This window comes from Dipodomys ordii, unplaced genomic scaffold (genome assembly GCF_000151885.1).
Source record: "Dipodomys ordii isolate 6190 unplaced genomic scaffold, Dord_2.0 Scaffold1, whole genome shotgun sequence".
Lineage (NCBI taxonomy): Eukaryota > Metazoa > Chordata > Mammalia > Rodentia > Heteromyidae > Dipodomys > Dipodomys ordii.
The window spans coordinates 29,419,140-29,440,563 of NW_012267217.1; the positions used below are offsets into that span (position 1 = coordinate 29,419,140).

The window sequence follows — 21,424 nt, forward strand, 5'->3', positions numbered from 1 at the left end:
CACACACACACACACACACACACACACACACACACACACACACACACACACACAAAGCTGGAAGTGGAGCTGGGTGGTAAAATACAGCTCTGAGCAAAAAAGCTCAGAGACAACACCCAGGCCCTGATTTCAAGCACAAGACACACACCTAGAGACACATACAGATACACATGGACAAACAGATACACATACAAGATAAAATCATATAATTTAAAATGATATCCTTTAAAAAGTGAAGGAAGGGGCTGGGAAGGTGGCTCAGTGATAGAGTGCTTGCCTCACATGCATGAGGCCCTGGGTTAGATTCCTTAGCACCAATAAGCAGAAAAAGCTGGAAGTGGCGCTGTGGCTCAAGTGGTAGAGCGCTAGCCTTGAGCTGAAGAGCTGAGGGACAGAGCCCAGGCCCAGAGTTCAGGCCTCACAACTGACCAAAAAAAAAAGTGAAGGAAGGATGTAATATAATGTTTAAAAAAGGAGCAAAAGTTTGGAAGAGCTCATGAAGGAGATGGAAGAGAGCTCAGTGTTAAGTGAATGTACCTGGAGACTCTAGCTGGGGTTAAAGACAATGAATTTGGTGGTTCCAATCTGCATAGTCCTTTGATTTCTCCAGAAGTTCCCAGTAGGCTAAGTTCAATAAGAAAGACAAACAGGGAAGATCTGCAAGGCATTATCAGAGCAACAAAATGACAAGACTTGTAGCTATAGCAAAGGAAGAAGATCCAGGAGTAGAGCCTGGGAATTATAGAATAGTTGAGACTAGAACCAATTATCAGGTCAGAGAACAGACATTCTGGATACGGTATGAAGAATGGGATGGTAAAGAAGAATGCTAGTACATGGGGTTCTGAAATCTGCAATTTAAATACTGGAGCAATTCCTGGTTGTTAGCATGTCTTCCCCCATTTTGGTTTGACTGCCTCCCTCTAAGGTCCTCTGTCCTTTCCCCGAGATTGGGTGACCAGGCCAGGCTTGGCCACAATTGTTAGCCCCCACCCCATTGCCGAAACTACAGGTATCTCTAGCTTCCTCTAGCATCAGTGGAATGCTGTCCACTCAGGTCTGTCTAGCTGCACTTCCCGACTGTCAGCGAAAATTCCCTCCCTCAGCCTTCCTGTCCTGCCTTGAGCTTCCCTGGCACTATACAATTAAACTTCCTTCTCAAGGACAGGCTACTACTCTCTATCCTGAGCTAGCTAGCCTGTCAGCTCCTGCTGACAATAAAACCCCTTGGTTCTCTGGGCTAGTGCTTTCACAGGAAATGGAGATGGGATATGAATGATAAAAATGAAAGGCAATAGAAGTAAGAACTGAAAAATAGGGCTGGAGTCTAACTCCCATTTTCTGCATGGGGGATCAGGAAATGTTTTTCTCTTTCTTTTCCTCTACCATACTAAAATAAATCCTTGCCAAAATTCCCAACAAAAACTTCCAAAACAACAACAACAACAAAGGAATGACAAGTAGAGAAGAGTTGAAGGGAAACAGTATTTTGGTTAGAGCACAGAGGAGGATCCCCAGCCCCAAGGAGGAACCAGGGAAAGGAACAGCCAAGATCACCTGAAATGACCATGAAGCAATGGTTTACATAAGTCCTACCAACTTCTATTAATGAAGGGTATCATTTACAAAAAGCCAAAAAGATAAGTAACAGGTAAATATGAGGTTAAAATTTAGTAAGTTTTAGATTGTTTTTTTTTTTTAATCTTTCTGTTTATACACAAGAGACTATGGGTTAGTGGGTTGGCCCATTTCTCCTAGTTCTGTTGTTATTCTTGATCCTCAGGAATGTACCCAAGATTCTTCTTCTTATCCATGATGAAGGACATCATATGCATAAAGGATGCATTATTGGGCCTTCAAAATTACTGAATTCTTGATTTGGTTAAATGCCTTCTGATGGAGTTTAATTGCATTCCAATGAATAATAAAAGTGGAGATGTTATAATCTTTAATCATGGTTTAATTCTTCTAATATATTTACGGTGGTTATTCTGAAGTCTTTTTGTGCTAAATCTGGTATCTGGTTGCAGTCACAGTTTCAGTTGCCTGTTTTGGCCCACTGGGGAAATTTTTCTTGTTTCTTTGCCTGTCTTAAACATTTTGTTGGAAAGTAAACATTTTAGATAATATTCTATAGAAAATTGGGGTACTAATTCTCTCTTCTCCTAGGGCCTATTTTTGTTATTTGCTTGTTTGCTTATTTATTTATTTATGCCAGAACTCGGGCTTGAACTCAGGGCCTGGGTGTTGTCCTTTAGCGTTTTCACTCAGGTTGGTGCTATACTACTTGAATCACAGCTCCATTTCCAGCTTTTTGCTGGTTAATTGGAGATAGGAGTTGCATAGAGTTTCCTGCCACGGCTGGCTTCAAATTGGGTTCCTAAGACCTCAAGCTCCAGAGTAGCTAGGATTATAGCATGAGCTCAGATGTTTGTTGAGGAACTTGTTTTTTTTTTTTTTTTGACAGTCGTGGGGCTTGAACTCAGGACCTGGGGCTTGAACTCACGGCCTGGGCTGTCCCCGAACTTCTTTTGCTCAAGGCTAGCACTCTACCAGCCACAGCACCACTTCTGGCTTTTTCTGCTTATGTGGTACTGAGGAATTGAACACAGGGCCTCAGGCATGCTAGGCAAGCACTCTACCGCTAAACCACATTCACAGCCTCCTCAGATGTTTCTTAATTTGCAGTAACTACATACTAGGAACCATCATCAGAGGCGTTAAATGATTTATTTACGTATTACTTTTAGTGGGCAGTAGATCTATAGAGCTGCTCACACTTCCATGATAAAAATGATTCTCATGAATTTTGTTCACTTTTATTAAGTAAAATTCCATGGTGTGAACACACTAACACTTAGTCATCTTCTTACTAATGGAAATTTGAATTGTTTCCAGCTTTTCTGCTAGCCTAACACTGTTGCCATGGGTGTTCTTATACATACATCCTAGTGCACACAGGCAGTGGTCCTGTTGGGATACATACACTTTATGTATATATGTGCCTAAGAACGGGAATGGAGGTCAAAAGCTGTGCTAATCTCTAACTTTACAAAGTAATTCAAGTTGTGCTCCATAGTAGTAGTTTCAATTTTTTTTATTATTTATTTATTTACTTATTTATTTATGTGCTAGTTCTGGGGCTTGAACTCAGGCCAGGGCACTGCCCCTGCTAGCTCAAGGCTAGCACTGTATCACTTGAGCAACAGTTCCATTTCCAGCTTTTTTAGTAGTTTAGTGGAGATAAGACTCTCACAAACTTTCCTGCCCAGGCTGGCTTTGAACTGTGATTCTTAGATCTCAGCCTCCTGAATAGCTAGGTTGACAGTCATGAACCACCAGTGCCTGGCAGTAGTTTCAATTTTATTTTCCCCCCAGAGCTAAGGATTGAACTGAGGGCCTTGAACTTGCCAGGCAAGTGCTCTTCTACTGAGCTAAATCACCAACCCCAGTAGTTTCAATTTTTATTTCCAATCAAGGTTATATAAAAGTCCATATGACCTACATCTCTAGTGATCTACATTCTCTTCAACCTTTGTTTGCTGCAAATCTAATAGATATAAAATTATCTTACTGTAGTTACTAACAAGGGTACACATGTTCATGTTTACACTGTTGATGGTTATTTCTGTACATTTTCTTAAGCTGAGACACACACACACACACACACACACACCAACACACACCTATCTTCTTTCTTTCTCCATCCTCCATAGTTCATATGTGGTTCCTTTCTTTATTTTTTCTTATGGTTCTGGGAATCAAATCCACAGTCTCATACATTCTAGGTAAACATTCCATACTGAGCTACATCCTTGGCTCTTAAGAGAGCCCTTTAGCTGAATCTAGAAATTGAGTAAGGAAAACATTTTATAATTCTTAGACAAAGAATAATAAATTTGTAAAGGAGTGACAGGACAAATAGACCTCTGTAAATTCTAGGAATGTCATTAAGAGATATATAGGGGAGTATTGAAGTTAGTGGAGATAAAGGTTACTTCAAAGAATTTGCTGACTCTGCTGCAATGAATTACCCCAATTGCCAGTCTGGTGATCAAGGCTATGTTGTGAAGGACCTCTCTCCCAAAAGAATGAAGGAAAATGAAGTCAAATGGCCCTTTCTGAAGTTACAGTTCCTCAAGTAATGTCAGATTGAAATGATCAATATGCCATTTGTCATATCCTAGAATGGCATGTCCTTAATTCCAATTGTTGACCTTTTCCTTATTGTAATTCAGTATATAAACATTAAGATATGTCAATGGTATGCTGGCATATCCTGAAACAGCATGTCCTTAACGCTAATTATTTACCTTTTCTTTATTGTAATTTAGTATATAAATATTAAATTTTGTCAATTATATGTGTTGTAAATAAATTTTGTCAGGCTTTGGCTTATCTTTACAATTTCTCTGAAGCAATTTTTGGTAAACAGAAGTTCAAATTTTAGTATGATTGAATTCTATCATTCTTTTTTTTTTTTTTTTTTGGTTGGTTGTGGGGCTTGAACTTGTTCTTCAAGTTCTTTTAGGGACTGGGTGCTACCCTTGAGCTTTTCTGCTCAAGGCTAGTATACTCTATCACTGTGAGTCACAGCTCCATTTCCAGTTTGGGGTGGTTAACTGGAGATAAAGAGTCTCACAGACTTTCCTGTCTGGGCTGGCTTTGAAATGCAATCCACAGATCTCAGCCTATGGAGTAGCTAGGATTATAGGTGTGAGCTATCAGTGCCTGGCTCTATCATTCTTTTATGCTTTACTTTTTGTTTCTTATTCAATAAATATTTTTCAAACATTTCAAGATTTTAAAAATTATCACTAAAAATGTAAAAGCATTATTTTTTCTATATTAGTATCAAACTGTCCTAGCATTAGTAATTGAATTTCTCCACTGATTTGCATTTAATTTGCCACCTCTATCATCTGTTAAAATTATATTTATGCCTGTGTGCTTTTGGACTTTCTATTCTGCTCCAACAATTTATCTTTATGCTTATGTCATTTGTTCCTACTTACTACAGCTTTATACTAAGGCTTCATTTCTGTAAGGCAATTGCCAATTTTCTTCTTTCAGAATGTTTTTCCATACCTATGTTCTTATCAGCTTGTCAAAAACCACTTACCAAAACTACTAGAATTATCACTGTTACTGCATTATAAGTATAGATAAGGGCTTACTAATTGGGACCTACAAATACACATTCCTAGTTGGGTAAGCACAATGTTTTGTAAAGATTTTCAATTTGAATGTTTGTAACAAGATGGAGACTTTATTTAGCCACAAACCCTGTCTCATTAACTATATACTATATTAACCTAGTTCATACTTTTCTTTTTTTTGTTTGGTCCTGTAAGTTTTAATTTTTTTTACTCAGGGTTAGGTTACCAGTGGCTCATGCGTATATTTCTAGCTACTCAGGAGGTTGAGATCTGAGGATTATGGTTTGAAGCTAGCCCGAGAAGGAAAGTTTGTGAGACTCTTATCTCTAACCACCAAAAAACTGGAAGTAGAGTTGTGGCTCAAGTGGTAGAGCGCTAGCCTTGAGCAAAAAAGCCTAGTGACAGTACCCAGACCCTGAGTTGAAACCCCCAGACTGGCAAAAAAAAAAAAAAATTACTCAGTCTTTTTCTAGAATCTTTCTTCCTAGGATTCTCTTGTTAGAGAACCAGAACTTTTCTAAAGATAGCTGACTGTTCAAATTTCCTATTTCTCCATTCTGTAGAAAAAAAACAAACTCATGTATGTCTAACTCTTTAAAATGTTGGCCATATCCAAAGAGAATTCTTTTCATTAATAAAGATTGCTTGAGATATTTTCTCAAAAGAACAATTTTTCCTGTAAGGAATTTGAAAATTTTCTTAAGGTTATTTCTTAGAATCTAGGCAACTATTATTTTACAGTATGGTATCTAGTTTCTACCTAGGATAGGGAACTTTTCTTTCAAAAATTTAAATACTTGATCTACCTCCTTACTTACATAATTTATGAGACATGAAAAATAATTCTTATAGTCATTTCCTCTATAGGTAAAGTGCCCCTCAACTTCTTTTGAGACTTTCTGTTTTTAAAAATTTTCTGTAGTTGAACTCTGCTATCTTAGATGAATTTCCTAGTGATTTTCCTAAGTTCTTTCTTTCTTTCTTTTTTTTTTTATTCTGGGCCTGGGCGCTATCCCTCAGCTCTTCAGCTCAAGGCTAGCGCTCTAGCACTTGAGCCACGGCACCACTTCCAGCTTTTTTCTTTTTGCTTATGTGGTGCTGAGGAATTGAACCCAGGGCCTCATGCATGCAAGGCAAGCACTCTACCACTGAACCACCTTCCCAGCCCCCTAAGTTCTTTCTATTGTTGAGTTTTCAGAAGTTTTTTAACTCCTGGGCTAGTCCACACTAAGATTCTAGTAGCTAGTCAATTATCCTTATACTATTTCTTCTTTGCAGAGGCTCTTATTTTCTGGATCTGCCTGTCGCAAGCATGCCTTGTGATCTGTTATCTGATATGTCGTAGGAGTTGTGGATTTTCCATTTTTCACCTTTATTGTTTCTGTGAGGACAGGAGTGATGATGTCCAAGTTACTTTCGTGTCAAAGAGGTTAAACTACTTCTGAAAGAAATATTTTTGTACCTCTTTAATTATTTGCTTAGTGAACTTGGGTTAGGTCAGTGTTTTTTAAGTTTTTGATACATATTACCAAAAAAACTGTATTAAAATAGTGTAAACAGGGGCTGAGAAGATGGCTCAGTGGTAGAGCGCTTGCCTTGCATGCATGAGGCCCTGGGTTCGATTCCTCAGCACCACATAAACAAAAAAGAAAAAAGCCGGAAGTGGTGCTGTGGCTTAAGTGGTAGAGCGCTAGCCTTGAGCTGAAGAGCTGAGGGACAGCGCCCAGGCCCAGAGTCCCAGAGTTCAGGCCCCACGACTGGAGCCCCTCCCTCCCCCCAAAAAAAAGTTAGATTCATTTATTTGTGACAAGGTTTCATTAAGTAGTTCCAGGTCAGCCTGGAACTATACTGTTTCTCCCTCTTAGAGTTTTTTATTTATTTATTTATTTATTTTTTTTTTTTGGGTCCGGTCATGGGGCCTGAACTCTGGGCCTGGGCGCTGTCCCTCAGCTCTTCAGCTCAAGGCTAGCACTCTACCACTTGAGCCACAGTGCCACTTCCGGCTTTTTTCTTTTTGCTTATGTGGTGCTGAGGAATCGAACCCAGGGCCTCTGGCATGAAAGACATGCGCTCTACCACTGAGCCACCTTCCCAGCCCGAGTTTTTTTTTTTAAATAAAACTAATAAATAATGAATTCAACTCACGTTCCATTTGATCAAACATTACTGAGAAGAGGAAGTCCCTTGGTGTCATATAATATTCTCCTTCATGTTCCAGTGAAGAAAACTGCATAAACCGCTGTTTACGAAGGCTTACTTTTTCTATTGCTTCACAGTCACTTTTCTGGAAAAAAAAAAGTAATTAAATGTTTTTCAGTATTCCTAAACTCAGCTATTTTCAGAATAGTCTCAAAAAGTAATTTTTATGTTATATCTGACAGCCCTTAAAGTTTAAATCACTTAGTAAATATTTGCTTAGTGACTACCTTCTGCCAGTGGGCACTGAGGTGGGAGAGTAACAGTAAGTATATAAATTAATGTAAGACGGTGAGAAGTGCCCCCAAAATTCTTTAGGTCTGGAAAGAGAGAAACAATTAGTTGCCTTGTACACTTAAGAAAGGTATCTCAGAGCAGAAATATTTAACTGGAAATCAATAAATGAGTAGTTTTCCAAGACAGGGAACAATAGTTGGTTGTTTTTTTTTTCAGTCATGGGGCCTGAACTCTGGGCCTGAGCGCTGTCCCTCAGATCTTCAGCTCAAGGCTAGCGCTTTACCCCTTCAGCCACAGTACCACTTCCAGCTTTTTCTGCTTATGTGGTGGTGAGGAATCACCCAGGGCCTCATGCATGCAAGGCAAGTACCTACCACTGAGTCACCTTCCCAGCCCCCGGGAACAATAGTTAAACAAACTATGCCAAGGTTAGTTCTAAGATCTGGGCAGTCAAATTCATGGTGTAGTCTTTAAGGCACATGACAAAAATGGAAGGAAGAGGAGAGCAGAACATCACCAAGGTTTTGACATCTGCTTTTGTTAATTTACTTAACAGCCATCATATAGGTAAGGCATGAAAGCCTATATTGGAAATATGGAAATACCATGACTCAGCACACACTCCTGACCTACATATCAATCCAATAAACTTGGCTAGTTTTAAAACTCGAGTATATCAAAATGTTAAATTAAAAATGCTCATCTCTTCTGGTCTGAACATATTTTCTTTCTTTCTTTTTTTTGTTGTTGTTGCTGATCCCGGGATTTGAATTAAGGGTCTGGTGCTGTCTCTGAGCTTTTTTGCTCAGGGTTAGTGCTCTACCACTTGAGCCACAGCTCCACTTCTGACTTTTGGGTAGATAATTGGAGATAGAAATTTCATAGACTTTCCTGGTAGGCTGGCTTTGAACCATGATCCTCTGATTTCAGCCTCCTGAGTAGCTAGGTTACGGGCTTAAGACACTAGTGCCCGGCTCCTTCGCTCTTTCATCTGGAAGTTTATTATCTCCTGCCTTCTTGTGGGGTACAGAATTCCACATGAGTATTAAAATCCACAGATTCTTTCTAAACTGGAAATGGGATACATATAATACACTAAACTAGAAAAGAGTGAATGATTTCCTTGTTTCAGTCTGTTCATTACTAATAAGCAGCATACAGAAAACTTCAAGTCTAATAAGATAACTCTGGTTTCTTTGAACGAAACACTGGAAAGGCAGTACAAATGATACAAGTGTCTTGTCACTGGGCCTCAGGATTAAAATCTCACAGGATTTTCCCCAAGGCTTAGATGGCTAAATTAGTAAACAGAAACCAAGTAAATAAACTTGTAAGTGGTTATGATTTTTTCCTTTTTTCAATTAGTAGACATATAGACTTTGACTTTCTTTCTCTTTCTTTCTTTTTCTTTTTTTTTTGGGTGGTCATGGGGTTTAACTCTGGGCTTAGGCACTGTCCCTCAGCATTTCAGCTCTACCTCTTGAGCCACAGCGCCACTTCTGGTTTTCTGAGTGGTTTATTGGAGTTAAGAGTCTCATGGACTTTCCTGCCAGGGCTAGCTCTGAACCACAATCCTCAGATCTCAGCCTCCTGAATAGCTAGGATTACAGGTGTGAGTCACCGGTGCCTGGAGATATACAGAATGTCTTGAAGTCTGGTTCAGCGATTTAACCCAAGTGTTATGGTACACACTTGTTATTCCAGCATTGGGAGAGTGAGGCAGGAGGATGGAGAGTTGAGGCCAACCTGGTCTATTCAGTGAGACCCTATTTTAAATACTCAAAAAAAGCCATCAAAGAAAACGAGCTACTTCTGTTTGCCTACACATGAGTGGGAGCAGCTAGCTGGGTAGGAAACTTCAAGTCACCCGCCTCAAGTCATTTTTTTTCCAATTGTAATTGTTCTGTACAAGATGGAATCTTTTTGAGCCGGTTACAATGTGAGTCACCACATTTTCCACAGTGCTTGTTAATTCATCAGCTAATGAGGTCTGGTCCTCACTCCGCCTTTTTGTTTTCACTATTAGCCCTGAATGACATTTTCATTTAATTGTTTGCTTCCAAACATAAGGGCTGTTCCTTGTTTTTCTTTTGTGGTATTGGGCTTTGAACACAGGGCCTTTAATTGCTAAGAAGGTGCTTTACCACTTAAACCACTTCATCAACCCTTTTGTGTTGGTTATTTTCAAGATAGGGTCTCATTTTGCTTCTAGGCAGGACTGGACTGTGATCCTCCTATTATGGTCCTTCCCTTTTCACTTGTAGTGACAGGTGTGTGTGACTAAGCCTAGTCACTGTGCTTCCCCCATAGCTTGGGATAATAGGCACATGTCTCTGCACTTATCCACTGGTTGAGATGGAACCTTGGACAACTTTTACGCCCACATTGGCCTAAAACCATAATATCTTAATCTTTGCCTCCTAAATAGCTAGGATCACAGGCCTGAGCCATTGGATGCTGAATATGTAGAGCCAGCACAAATGCAGGGTAACACACTAGTTTCACTTAAAAATTTTTTTTTGCTTTGCTGGTCCTGGGACGTGAACTCAGGGCCTGGGTGCTGTCCCTGAACTTCTTTGTGTTCAAGGCTAGTGCTCTCCACTTGAGCACAATGCTACTTCTGGCTTTTTCTGAGTAGTTTATTGGAGATAAGAGTCTCACAGACTTTTCTGCCCGGGCTGGCTTTGAATCGTGATCCTCAGATCTCAGTCTCCTGAGCAGCTAGGATTACAGGTATGAACCACTGGCGCCCAGCCAGTGGAAATTCTTAATTGTCCACTTTACACAGAGTATAATTCTTTATTTTTTACTTTGATGCTTACCCTTTTAAGATTTCGAGTCCAATTGAGTTAATACTTGTGAATATTTACATTTCTTAAAAAGAAAATATGAACCACTTGTAAAGTGTTTCTCTAACTATACCATGGGATAGTGCATCTTATCAAGTTTTCCTCCGGTATATACTCATTATAAACTTTTGTAAATATTTTTTGGCTTTTGTTTTTGTGTTTTGTGCTAGGACTGGGGCTTGAACTCAGGGCTGCTTGCTCTCATTCTGCTTTTTGCTCATGGCTGGTGTTTTACCACTTAAGCCATGCCTCCAGTCCCAAATTTTCTATTTTGTCAGTAAATCATGGTAACCTTCATTATCAGCATGGAATGGTTCATTGTTTTCCTGAGCACAATGCATTTATGAGTGGATATCTCCAAATGTCTTTAAAAAAATGCCTATTTTGCACTAAAATATTCATTAAGAGCAGAATGGAGAGCACAAAGCCTGACAGTGAGGTAGCATGGAAAATAATATAAAACAGACATGGTCTGAACCAATCAAAGTTCCCACCATTACTAACGTAGGGCCCCTAGCTATATTCATGAGATGATCTTCAGTCACTGTGGAACTATGTAGGGAATATTCTGCTCAAAATGTAGGAAGATGTAAAATAATACAGTATAACAGTTCTAAATGTAAATCTTTCATAAGAAAAAAGTTTTCTTTTTTACAAAGATAATTTTAGTTATCTGGAAGATTCATGACATGGCATAATTCAGACTCCACTGTCTGACTTACTGACATCCAAAGTACTTTGTAGAATGTGTGTGTCAGAAAAATAGCAGGACTATGTTTATATAGGCTGAAAATGATTAGAGCTGTGAGTGAAAACAGAATGTCTTCCACAAAAAATACAAGGAGACATAGTTTGGCATTGTCATAAACACTGTTACATGTCAAATAAAATTAAAATACAAGACGCAAATGCTTTCATCTTCCCAATAATGTCAACATATGTTTTTAAAGAGCTCACCATTAGTTCATTCTTTAGTCATAATGAGGCATCACAGGAAAAGAATCTATGAATAACAATGCAATGTGCTCACACACAGATCTTCAGGTTTCAGGATGTCAAGAACAATGTGACGGTTATCATCTCCTAGGGTTAAGGCAATTGCTAACATAGATTAAAAAGTACCATAATACAAATTTTGAGCAATTTAGTTTGGATATAAATTTTGGCACCAGTTTTGCTACTCATGTATAACATTCTTTGAAGTGCTATGGATCGTTTCAAGGCTATTGAGAATACATTAGCCCTGAAGGAAATCAGAATCTAGCCCTGGAGGAGGTCAGAATCTCTAGGTACTTTAAGATCTGATGCACAAACCAAGCTTTAAGTTTTTCTGACTCTCTTTGTATTTTACTCTGAACTTACACAGGAAATATATGTGTAAATAAAATTGGAATAAATTTTTTCTATGCTAGTTCCACTCCCCCCAAAGCATAATGAACCTTCCTAAAGTGAGATAATTCTTTAAAAAGTCAATTTTCAAAAAATCTACAAATTTACTGACAGAGTAGTAAGTCAAAGCTTTTAAAAACCTTCTTGCCTTTCATCCAACCTGACAAAACCCCAAGCCCCAAAAGAACAAAGCAGCTATGCTAAGGCCTTAAACTTTAAATTTCTTGGAGAGGAACTTCTAGGTACTAAAAATCTAGACCCAACTGATAGACCATACCCAGGCTGCAAAACAGTTTGTTTTTCAAAAAGACAAGTGTGATGTAAGAATGCAAAGGTGGAACTCTGAGCTACCTCACTGGCTTGGGGTGTACATAGCATAATTCACTATACTCACACTGTAGTGACATGACTGTCCTATAAAAAGCAGTAAAGTGCACCAAGGAGGGGCTGTCATAAAAAAGGGTTATATGGGGCTGGGAATGTGGCTTAGTTATAGAGTGCTTGCCTAGTATGCATAAAGCCCTGGGTTCGATACTCCAGTACCACATAAACAGAAAAAGTTGGAAGTAGCACTGTGGCTCAAGTGGTAGAGTACTAGCCTTGAGCAAAAGCAGCTCAGGAACAGTGCCTAGGCCCTGAGTTCAAGCTCCAGGTCTGGCAAAAAAAAAAAGTGTTATATGAGCCAGAGGTTATACTGTCATGGTATCTCCCAATGTACAGGGGCAGAGCAAGTCAGAGAAGAGCGCACAATGTTTTACCCGATATTCTTAGCGCTCACTAACAGCCTAACATTTGCCATTTCTTCTCATGTCCTATCAAAGACAGAATCAACACAGCATATTATGGATTGGTTGGGCAGAGGAAAATACTGTATTAATGGCCACAATAATCTAAAAATCTATAAACTGGGGACATTTCTCTAAGTTGGCAGGCACCTCAAAATGGTGGAACAAAATGAAACTGGAAGGCTGCTTCCATGGGATGGGATAAACCTCAAGTTTACAGAACAGAGAGAACTTCCAAGAATGCTAGGGCATAGATGTGTTCCCAACTTTAATGGTCCACAGTCGAGCTCTTAAAACCTTGAGCAGCTGAATAACTGACCAATTGATAAAACTATTAACATTCTGTTCTTCAGCTAATATTTTAATGGAAAGATAAAAGGATCAAGATAGAAAGGAGTCAAGGATATATATTCACATTGTTTATGGCAAAGGGCATAACTGGCTAGAATGTCCATTTAATACCTAAGGTGTGATCTATTCAAAATCCTGAGGAAAATGAAGCCAAGAACAGTAGGAAACAAATAACAAAAATCATATTCTGAAAGAAAATGTGGGAGGGCAAAAGAAAAACTAAAGACTTTTTTTGTTTTTGAGAAAGCCTTTATTCTAACACCAAAAGGAGCAGGATAATATCTGGCAACAGGCTTTTTTTTTTTTTAAACATCATAGAGCAAAGATAAGAAGCAAGTCAAGACAAATGTTTAAAACAGGAAGTAGTCAAGAAAAAAAGAATGGCCAGTGCCAGTGGCTCAAGCCTGTAATCCTAGCTACTCAGGAGGCTGAGATCTGAGGATCACCGTTCAAAGCCAGCCTGGGCAGGAAAGTCTGAGAGACTCTTATCTCCAATAAATCACTAGAAAACCGGAAATGGTGCTGTGGCTTAAGTGGTAGAGCCTCGCTTTGAACTGAAGAGTGCAGGGACAGCACCCAGGACCAGAGTTCAAGCCCCACAACCGAAGGAAAAAAAAAAAAAAGAAAGAAAGAAAAAAAATAGCGAAAAATGCTATATTACAAAACAAAAAAAAAGTTTAAGAAATTGTGAAGATTAGACTCAACAGTTAATAGATTATCTGAAAACATAGAATAGAGATCACATTGAAAACAGAAGAAAAGCAATTGGGAAAAAGAACATTCACATGACACATATTGTATTTTAGGATGAGAAAGAACAAATTAAGCATCTGTTTATTTATCATTACCCTATGTGTATGCAGTCTGAATCTGAATGATCCTTGGATATCTGGCCTATGACTGATCAATTTGCTAGGGCCTGTACTCATACCTATAATCCTAGCTACTTAGGAAGCTGAGATCTGAGGATCGTGGTTCAAAGCTAGCTCAGGCAGAAAGGTCCGTGAGACTCCAATAAACTACACAAAAAAGCCAGAAGTGGTGCTGTGGCTCAAGAGATAGAGTGCTAGCCATGAGCAAAAAGAAGCTCAGAGACAGTGCCTAGGCGTAGAGTTCAAGCCCCTGGACTGGCAAAAAAAAAAAAAAAAAAAAGAGTGGGGGGAGTTTGATGTATGAATTTCCTTATTGCTGGATATGACCTTTTAAAAACTGTTCATTAAGGAGTTAATAGTACTAAAACAAACAAAACACAGCACAAAGATACAGTAGAGGTTTAGACAGAATTTATCTGACTATATTTTAAAATTTGCTTTCTTTTTAAAAAATTATGTTCAAATCGTTTTACAAAGAAGTTTCAATTTAGCTGGTTCATTCTAAAATTATTCTTAAAAGACACATATTGAATGCTATGTGGGGGGAAATAAAGTAGTGCATAAATATTGGGGACACTGAGCTCTTTTAATCCAGAGAAAAAAACTGTTTTGCCCTTCCTTACTCCAACCTGTTTATTGTAAACAGAACTATTCTGGAAGGAATGGAATAAACACGATTAATCTTAACCTTATCTGAATGAGATTTCATTAAATACTTCTACAAATCTACTCTGTTAGCCAGTGTATACAGTTTCATACAAATAACTAAATAACAGATGGATTGGCATGAGAAGCAGCTGCCTGAAGAACTAGCTCTGCAGGAAGAGAAGGAGGGTATGGAACGCAGCAGAGCTGCCGAGATCAAAGAGCTGCTTAGGGCCTGTTGGTGGCTGTTATCCTAAACCTACCCAGGGACTGCATTTAGTCTCCCTAGCTGGAAAGTGGTGAGTGGGGGATGAATTCTTCCCATTACTACAAAGATATGCTTCTCAAACCTGAATCTAATACTAAATATATGAGAGAGAAGGAACAGAAGAAATGTTGGGATTTGAGGTTACACTGACCATGTGAGAACGATCCACATGGTTCTAGTTATATACAAAATGCTCCATGGATTTCAAGGATTACTTGTAATGCAGTAAAAAAATGTGACAAAGGAATTAAGAGCAATGAGTGATGTGAACTGGATAAAAGAGATCTTTGAAAGCTAATGACTTCTGTTGAAACATTTCACTAGTTTATTGCCTTTAAAGCAACAGGTGCTTCACCATTCTGTCTACTTTTTATCCATGAAGTGACAAATTGGAAAGTTAGTGTTCTGTTCTTTGTTGAACATTCTTTGGTCTCTACATTTCCCAAGAAAAAAGTGGGAAAAGAAAGGACAGTCATTGCAACATTATAGCTTTCAAAATGTCTACTACATATACATTACACTAGACAAAATATAGTAACACTTAACTCATCTGAGGCTTTTATTTTGGAATTTGTACTTATGTGTATGAAATATAATTGCTTTGTTGTCTGAGCTTTCTGTGGTGTGAGTAAAATATTATCTTCTTTACTTAAAGAAAACTTTATGGTTGGAAACTTTTACTAATTTGGTTGGACTTTTCCATTTTATTCTGAACTAGGGAGATTTTTACAAAAATACTGCTGGACTAAATTCAAGATTTTCATATGTAACTATTCTTCATGAGAAGTTCTACAAAATGACAAGAGTATTAGCAAAGGAGAAATTTGGGCCAATGTCCCTTAGCTTTTTCGCCATTTGAGTCACACCTCCACTTCTGTTTTTTTTTTGCTGGTTAATTGGAGATGTCTCACAGGTTTTCCTGCCTGGGCTGGCTTCGAACTCTGGATCCTCAGATCTCAACCTCCCGAGTAGCTAGAATTAAAGGCATGAAACCTGAAGATATGCTTGGATATGCTTATATAGGCTTGGTAAGAGAAATGGCATATGCTTATATATGTTAATTATTATATATTAAAAAAGCTCCACACATACCAGGAATTTCTGAATAGAGAAGAGTAGCTATTTTCAGGAGCTGTTGATAAATAAGGAAACAGCATCTCTCTCAGTAATTAAACCTTCCTAGATTGATCAGCAAAATATTAATTTCTCCTTCCTTATTATTTCCAGGAAATACTTCATAATGGTAAAAATTCTATAGTCCAAATGAAAAGTTTAAATGTTTCCAATGATTAAAAGACTAGCCAGGCACCAGTGGCTCACTCATAGCTACTTAGGAGGCTGAGATCTGAGGATCACGGTTCAAAGCCAGCTAGGGCAGGAAAGTCCATGAGACTCTAATCTTCAATTAACCACCAGAAAACCGGAAGTGGCACTGTGCCTCAAGTAGAGTGCTAGCCTTGAACTGAAGAGCTGAGGGACAGGACCTAGGCTCAGAGTTAAGCTCCTCAACTGGAAAAAAACAAAAAGACGAAAGCTTTATTTTTTTTTTTATCTTTAAGGTCTTTCTAAAAATTAATTTTACTTACTTATTAAAAAACTATCTTAGCTGGCACCAGTGGCTCACACCTGTAATCCTAGCTACTCAGGAGGCTGAGATCTGAGGAGCACAGTTGGAAGCCAGTCCAGGCAGGCAAGTTCATGAGACTCTTATTTCCAATCAATCACCAGAAAACCAGAAGTGTTGTGGCTCAAAGTGACAGAGCGCATGGGCTGGGAAGTTGGCTCAGTGGTAGAGCGCTTGCCTTGCATGCCTGAGGCCCTGGGTTCGATTCCTCAGCACCACATAAGCAAAAAGAAAAAAGCCGGAAGTGGCGCTGTGGCTCAAGTGGTAGAGTGCTAGCCTTGAGCTGAAAAGCTGAGGGACAGCACTCAGGCCCAGAGTTCAGGCCCCACGACTGGACCCCCCCCCCCAAAAAAAAAGTGGCAGAGCGCAGCTTTGAGTGAAAAAGATCAGCAACATTGCCCAGGCAATGCCCGAGTTCAAACCCCACAACTGACAAAAAAATAAAAATAAATCCTTACGAAGCTGTCCAAAGGAGTTGCATTTAACATATCTTCTCATACCCTAAAGTATCATAAGTAGCAATATTAATTAAGTCATGTTTTTCTCAAGACATGACTGAATTACTTTAGCTTATTTTCCTTCACAGGATACCATACTTCTCTTTCTATAGTTAATCTACATAAACTTTAAATATGTATCTTAAGACCAACTATTGTACTGAGATTAAAATGAATGAAGGGAATTCGCTTCCTAGTAGAGAGGCATTACAGAAGGTTTTGTTGGAAAAGACATATGAAAGAACAAGTAGCTTTTAGCATAAGCGTGTGTCCCACAAGGATAGATTTCAAACTCTGGAAATTATTTTTTTCAGGTTATTTATCAACCATGACATTCTGAGTTTTACATTTCACAAGGAGATATGCATCACTAGTAACTTTCAAGATTATACAATTAAAGTTAAATAGAAAACTAGTAACAGGTCTGGTATAAATAAATTTATCTGGATCATGATCTTTGGGCAGCTGAGAAATAACTGCATAGCAGTAATAAGGAACTTTTGTGACAGAAGCTATGATCTAATTTCAGGAATCTTATATACCATGCAAAAAGATCTTCTGGAAACTGAGAGCTTTAAGGAAGCCTGGGGAAAGTGCTGCTGTCAGAGGGCTGAGTCATAAACACAGGGAGCCACTAAGGATAACAATATTCAGGATATTGTTTCCTGCACTACGTGATGCAGTATGAAGCAAAGAAGGGATGGATTAAAGGATTCCAGTCCTTCCTCCCTTGCCTTCTTAAGAACAGCTGCAGCCTGTATCCGAATGTACCTCATAGTTTGAGACTGCATAAGGAAAGTGATTCATTCACAGATTATTTTGCCATGCTTTGCCTCATGCTCCCACATTCTCTGTGACCCACTCTGAATGCCATCTCCCAAGCCCCAGCAGATGGCTGTCACCTCCATTTGCTTCCTCAGTTTAACAGAAATGCAGAAAGGATGGCTGTGCAAAGCTTGTGGCTCAAGGTGGACAGCAGTTTGCCTATCACACTCCCTTAAGATACATGTCCTAATCCCATGCAAAATTTGGTTAAAGATTGAAATTATTTTTAAAAACCTGCAATGAAGGTTGACTGCACATAAGTGAGATTTTTATCCAAAATAAAAACAGAACAAAATCTTTTTAAACTTCAGGTAAATGAAAAGATAATGAAATCTTTAATAGAGGAGCAGATTTACAATTTCCTATTAAAAACAAAAGCTGTATTTCTTTAAAAAATTCCAGACCTGGAAGTTTGGCTTAAGTGGTAGAGCATCAGCCATAAGTAAAAAAAGCCAAGTGAGAGGGTAAAGTCTTGAGTTCAACTTCCAGTTCTGTCTGTCTGTCTGCTCTCTTTCTCCCTCCCACCTTCCTCTCTTCTTCTCTCAAATTCCACTTTTTCATGACTAGGTGTTTGTTCAAAACAAACATACCAATTTCAAATGCCAACCTTATTTTTGATCCTTGCTGACATGACTTCCCTAAAACTAGTCTGAGTTGTTGGGGTATCTTTAACCTCAGTGTTCACTTGGCTGCCTTTGATCAGCATCAGTAAATCTTTCAAAAGACAGAGCAATACTTGCTTCTGACTGTAATGGAAACATTTCACAAGGAGAAGCTTGCAATACAGTTAATTACTTCTTGTCCCCTTTCTCATTTGCTAACTTATTAAAAGTTAGTTTTGGTATTTACCTCCTTTAGAAGTCCTTCCTGGAGTACCTATTTGGGTTAGGTGTTTACTCCATGAGCATACAGAACCTGAGTGCATTTTAAACAAAGCTCTCATAACCTACTACCAGAAATGTATCTTACTACATTGTTTCTCAAGAACAGCAAGTACCTTTGGCTTTGAGTTTTCAGGTCCTAATTTAGATTTATCATGATTAAATGTGTGTGTGTGTGTGTGTGTGTGTGTGTGTTAAAGCATGGCATTGAGGTTGGAGGTGTGGCTCAGTTGTTAAGAGTGCCAGCCAAAGAGTGAAAGCGTTGGGTACCAAGTCAAGTCCTGGTCTCAGACCAAAACAAACCCCAAAGGTATGCCATGAATGAATGGATCTTTATGAATGGGAATCATTCCAAATTCAAACTGTAAATTAAAAATAATTTTAAAAGATTCCAGTCTAGGACAAAGATGAAAACATTTGGTTTTTATGCTTGCATATTTTAAACCTCACTAAAAATTTCTGAAAAGATCTTTAGGTACCTAGGTGTATGCTATGCTATGTGCAATTTCACTAACTATGCATATGATCCTTTTCTCCTTTTATTATAACTACAAATTACTGCATACTGCTAATTACTGTAGGCCTTAAATATGCCTTAATAATAAGGGGAAAGAGGCAAAGCTATTGACAGGTGCTGGTTAATCAAACAAAGGGTTCAGCCTGATTGTTTGCCTAGCACAGAAACCATGGCATCTCTCAGAAACAGAATGCTCTGAAACTGGATTACACCAGCTGTTTCACTCCCTCCTATAAAAATATGAATGAAGGATCGGATGGATTTCAGCCTTCTACTATGGTTGGTTTAGTTTTTAGTCGATTTTAGTTTTGCTTCATATTGGAATCACTGACACTACAATACAGTACTTTTAAAACAAAATTTTACTACTTAAGTACATCTAAAAAAAATGATCAGAAAATGAGCCAACTATTTTACTAAAACAGGCAATATACTAGCAAAGGCACAGGGTGCGGCCCAAATGATAGCATGCTTGCCAGTAAACCACAGGCTCTGAGTTCAAACCCAGTATCTCCAAAAGTAAATAAATAAAAGCTTAATTCCAGCAGCTTTGTTGTTTGAGTATAAAATATAATGCTTGTCCTAGCAAGGGTACTAATATACATGCTATTCTTTTGGCTTATGAAATAAATCACTAGTAAATAAAAGTAATACATAAGTTTCACAATATGAGAATACATAGGATTATATAATATTTTGTAAAATTACTTTTTTTTAATGCCAGTCCTGGGGCTTGAACTCAGGGCCTGGGCTCTGTCCCTGAGGCTCTCTGTGCTCAGGCTAGTGCTCTACCACTTGAGTAACAGCGCCACTTCCAGCTTTTTCTGTTTATGTGGTACAGAGGAATCCAATGCAGGGCTTCATGCATGTTAGGCAAGCACTCTACCACCAAGCCACATTCCCAGCCCTCAAATTAATTTTTTTATTCAAGCAAAGCTGTATATCTGTTACCTGTAAGATGTAAAGTAAGGGGCTGGGAAGGTGGCTTGGTGGTAGAGTGCTTGCCTTGCATGCATGAGGCCCTGGGTTCGATTCCTCAGCACCACATAAGCAAAAAAAAGTCAGAAGAGGCTCTGTGGCTCAAGTGGTAGAGCAACAGCCTTGAGCTGAAGAGCTGAGAGACAGTGTCCAGGCCCAGAGTTCACACCCCACAACCAGCCAAAAAAAAAGATGTAAAGTAAGCAATTTAAGGCCTGGCAAGGATTTCCAAAACTTGTTTCTACTTTTACTTCATTCTTTTAAGTATATTTTATAGCAAGATAACCATGCTTTTATTTTAAATTCCAAAGGAATTTGCAGAACAATTCCTGAAAAGCCAAACAGATCTGTGTAAGGTAGCACCAAGTATAGCTAAAGTAAAACAACAGTCAAATAAGTGAAACAGAATTTTCCACTTTAAATTTCAACTGCCATGTCTGCTAGATCCTGAGTTGATCTTTACCTTTAGCTGTTTCTACCTTTTCATGTCTTTTACTATAACGGGTGTTGAACAGGGAAATGTAAAACTATGTCAATCACATCCCAAGTTAGCTAAGTTCTCAACTTTGTTTTTGTTTCTCATATAAGATTTTTAAACTTTCAGGAGTTAAAACAAAGATTTTTCTTTAACATGTATACAAAGTGTCATATATGGTATAGACTGCCACTTCTAGCCTTTTCTGTTTATGTGGTGCTGAGGAATCAAATCCAGGGCTTCATGCATGCTAGGCAAGCACTTTACCTCTAAGCCACATTCCCAGTCTCTAACAAAGCAGTTTTTGAATACAATGCATCTTGATTAATGTCATCCGCTGGCTATCTTTAAAAATTTAAAAGAAAAAAAAATCCTCAGCTGTGGCTCTTGCTACAGTAATACCAGCTACTCAGGAAGCTGAGACTTGAGGATTGCAGCTGGAAGCTAGCCCAGGCAGGAAAGTTCATGAGACTCTTATCTCTCCAACTAAGCACCAAAAAAGCTGAAAGTGGAGCTGTGTCTCAAGTGGTAGAATGCTAGCCTTGAGCACAAAAGCTCAGGCAAAGAAAACTAACTGAATAAATGTTCAAAAATGTTGACTTAACCTATCCTACATATATTTGTATAATTCTAATTTTCATCTTCTTTACTTGTTTTTTGGTTTTGTTTTGATGAGATAGCTAGTCAACTGCCTTCCCCACTTCTCTATATAAGGGGGACAAATATCACTGTAAATATAAATACAGATTTAGCAAAGAAGTATTAAAGAGAAATACAGTTAGAGCCTAGAGAGCAAGGCTACAGGGACAAGGCACATTGTAAAGAGTAAGCACAGCTCACTTTCACTACACTAACACTATTTGGGACAACCATTAT

General features: G+C 38.5%; 1 protein-coding gene across 1 annotated transcript in view; it reads right to left on the reverse strand.

Annotated features, from left to right (window-relative positions):
• Nucleotides 1-21,424, reverse strand: part of Micu2 (mitochondrial calcium uptake 2) — a 92,318-nt gene that overhangs the window by 59,991 nt on the left and 10,903 nt on the right. The window contains exons 2-4 of the mRNA XM_013012793.1: nt 7,303-7,443; nt 6,358-6,364; nt 3,222-3,232 (exon numbers count right to left, since the gene is read on the reverse strand). Of these exons, the coding sequence (XP_012868247.1) occupies nt 3,222-3,232; nt 6,358-6,364; nt 7,303-7,443 (159 nt within the window). The remainder of the gene's footprint in view (nt 1-3,221; nt 3,233-6,357; nt 6,365-7,302; nt 7,444-21,424) is intronic.